This window comes from Thamnophis sirtalis, unplaced genomic scaffold, assembly GCF_051295495.1.
Source record: "Thamnophis sirtalis isolate CommonGarterSnake01/CBP01778 unplaced genomic scaffold, rThaSir2_p1.2 scaffold_3, whole genome shotgun sequence".
Classification (NCBI taxonomy): Eukaryota; Metazoa; Chordata; class Lepidosauria; order Squamata; family Natricidae; genus Thamnophis; species Thamnophis sirtalis.
This window is the reverse complement of record NW_028261383.1, coordinates 47929762-47932788: the sequence shown is the minus strand read 5'-3', so window position 1 is coordinate 47932788 and position 3027 is coordinate 47929762. Positions and strand designations below refer to the sequence as shown.

The 3027-nt window shown below is 48.4% G+C and overlaps 1 protein-coding gene across 3 annotated transcripts in view; it reads right to left on the bottom strand.

Annotated features, from left to right (window-relative positions):
- MITF (melanocyte inducing transcription factor) overlaps nt 1–2621 on the bottom strand; it is a 171571-nt gene extending 168950 nt beyond the window's left edge. The window contains exon 1 of one of the 3 annotated variants that reach the window (XM_087708873.1): nt 2360–2621. In XM_087708873.1, coding sequence (XP_087564999.1) covers nt 2360–2463 — 104 coding nt within the window. In that variant the 5' untranslated portion in view covers nt 2464–2621. The remainder of the gene's footprint in view (nt 1–2359) is intronic. The other 2 variants (XM_087708869.1, XM_087708870.1) reach the window with 2 other exon arrangements.
- Between the last annotated feature and the right edge of the window lie 406 nt (nt 2622–3027).

Genomic DNA, 3027 nt, shown 5'->3' with positions numbered 1-3027 from the left:
TTTAACCCCGCCTTCTAGCTCAGCCTACTCATCTCCTACAGAAGTTAAATAAATGAACTTTAATGATCCAAATAGCTTAAGGGCTGATGATCTGAAGGACTGCCTCCCTCATTATGGTGAACCAGTCCAGCCATTTAGGCCTTCAAGAGAAGCCTTTTTGAAGGTCTGTATTTATTTACTCGCTGCCATTGGCAGAGGTCTGTTACATTTGGCTCACTTAGTTCTTTCCAAACTAAGCTACGCACTTCAGAAATTAAGTTTGGCCCCCACTTTGTGCATTTGCAAAGATTCATTTCCTTCACTAGGGTAGTTGTTAATTGGTTTTAGTATTAATTTTAATCTATGCATTTAATTTTTTAGAGACATGAGTATTTAATTGAGAAGAAAAGCAAGCTATAAATTGAATAGATTGTATGCTGTGCAAACCCAGCCAGGTCATTTAAGAAGAAAGAGATAGGTTTTCGGTCAGATTCAGCCAGATTCTTTCATTTATATTAGCAACAACTTTAGCTATGTTTATACATTTTAAATTGTTAACATTTTATTTTATATTATTTGCCATACCAAATGCCCTCTGGGTAGAAGGGGAGAATAAAAATTGCAATAATAAGTAAAAAACAATGACTTAGTATAATATATGAATCCAACCTCACTCTCCTTTATTGTATCTTACATTGCCACTTCATGCTATGAATACTGATCAATGTGATCCATGCATGGAGTCAAAGAAAACCCCACCCCTATTTAGTGTGTATCAATATTTCTGATCAATATAATTATACATGGTATCAAGAAAACTATTTGGTCATCAAACTCTATAGCGTCATTCCAGTGCAAAATAAGTAGGTTCCCACTATTGTATCAATCAGAATCAGAATAGAGCTGGAAGGGATTTTGGAGGACTTCTAGTCCAGCTCCCTACTCAAAGCAAAAGATCCTATATCATTTCAGACAAGTGACTGGGCTAAAACAATTCAATGGTATAGCAATCCTTGTGATTCAAAACGTGATCAGCCGATCCAAGGCAGACACAGAACTAAGAGTTTTTCTCTCTCCGCTCTGCATTGCTTAGTACACGCAAACTATCAGTGGAAATCTGTAACTCCCAGCCACTGCCAGATAATGCCTCTGGTGAGAGGTCCAACAATACCCTTTACATAATACCAGCCACAGCTCTTGGCCCCTCCTTCCTCGCCCAAACACACACTAAACAAAACTGCTATTATGACAGGAACCACTCACTAAATGGCTGCTTTTATAAGCGGGGCTGTTTCCTTTCAATATTTGTATTCTTTTCTTTTCTTTTCTTTTTTAAAAAAAGTTTTGCCTTTTTTTTGTTACAAATAGCCTGAAAGCACCAGTAGATACATCCAGGATTCTTCTGCAGCCCTTCCCTCTTTTCTCTCTCCCACTCCCCTTTTTCCACTTACCCCCACCCACCGGCTGTCAGAGGGAGTGGTGGTTTGAAGGAGAAGCAGAATAAACCCACATTGTTGGGTAGGAGGGGTGGAGAACTGAAAATAGGGGGGGGACATTCAGGAGGGTGAGGGGGTCCCTCTCTTTTACCATGCCCATTTTCTACCCCCACCCTCCCGCCCCACCCCCGGGGCAAACTGGCAGTCCCTCTTCTGCCCAGCATGCCAACCCACAAGCGCTATCAGCACACCTTGCAAAGAGCCAAACAAACAACAAAAAGTCCACGCAAACTTGAGAGGTGACGGAACAGCAAATCATTCGCGTTAAGGGTTTGGGTTTTGTTTTTGTTTTTTTGTTCTGTTTTTTTGTTTTTTGCTACAGGAGCTGCGGCGGTCAGCAAAAAGGAAAAAAAAGGAGCCAAAGGCAAAGCCACCTGTGCTGCGGGAGGGTTTTTTTTTCCTCTCCTCCCCCCCAAACCCCCATCCCCGGGCTAGAGGTTATTCCTTCTTTTCCGAAAGGAAAGAGCAAAGGGGATCGCCAGTCCCTGAGAGAGAGAGAGAGAGGACAGCTCCACGATCCCGCGCGCCGTGGGGTGACGAGGGCAGGAGGAGAGGGAGGAATTCCCGAGCAAAAGTGAAAGAGGACGAGGAGAGAAGGTGCCGAGCGACCAGGAAAGGGGCAAGCAGGACGGGCGAGAGAAGAGGAGGCAGAAGCCCGCCGGGACGAGGGGAGACAGAAAGAAGGGCGGCTGGCAAAAAGGAGCCCACGAAAGGAGCTCCTGATTTACCCGCTTTATGCCCTTCGGGGGGGAAGGGTGGCTTAGCGTTATTAAAAGGTGCAAGAGATATCTCGCCGGACGAGGCGATCGATTAAAGCAAACGCTTGGGGGAGGACAGAGGAAAGTCGTGGGGGGAGAAGGAGGAGGCAGGGAAGGAGAGCGCACCTGTTTTTCAGCGGCTGACTTTTCAGCTCATAGTAGATCTTGGGCTCCTCGTGGAACTCCTCGCCCACCTCGAAGTCCGGCACAATGCCCGATTCCGCCTGCATGGCCCCTCGCCTCGTTCCGCACCCCCAGCGGGAAGGGGGGTGGGAAAGCCGCGTGCCGTCCGTCCTCCCGACAAAGCGTAGCCCTAGCCCGGCAGTCACCGAACGCGCGCACTTGCTCCACACAGCCTCGACTCGCCTTATTTGCCGACTCGGCTGCGTTTTCGTACTGCTGTGCCTGTGACCGACTCCGCGGCGACCCGCCCCCTTCGCCCACACCTCCTTCCCGGCGCTGCGTGGGAGCTGTAGTCTTTTCAAGGAGACGCTGTCAGGCGTTTTGCAGAGGAGGCACTACGACTCCCAGAAGGCTAAAGGGAGCGTGACGTAATCCGAGGGCGGAGCCGAAAGAGACCGGCAGGCGTCCTGTCAATGTCAGCAAAAGCGCTGGCCAAGGGTATTTCGGTGGCTCGCGAGGGGTGGAGGTGGGGGGGCAAGGCTGAGCTTCATTTCCTAGAATGAAAAGCATCGGCGCTCAAGCCTTCCAGGAAAATTAGGCTCTGCATCTTTCATGGGAGGCTAGCCCTGTTTTGCGCTCTGCATCTGAGCAGGGTTGCCCTCTCCTCTATC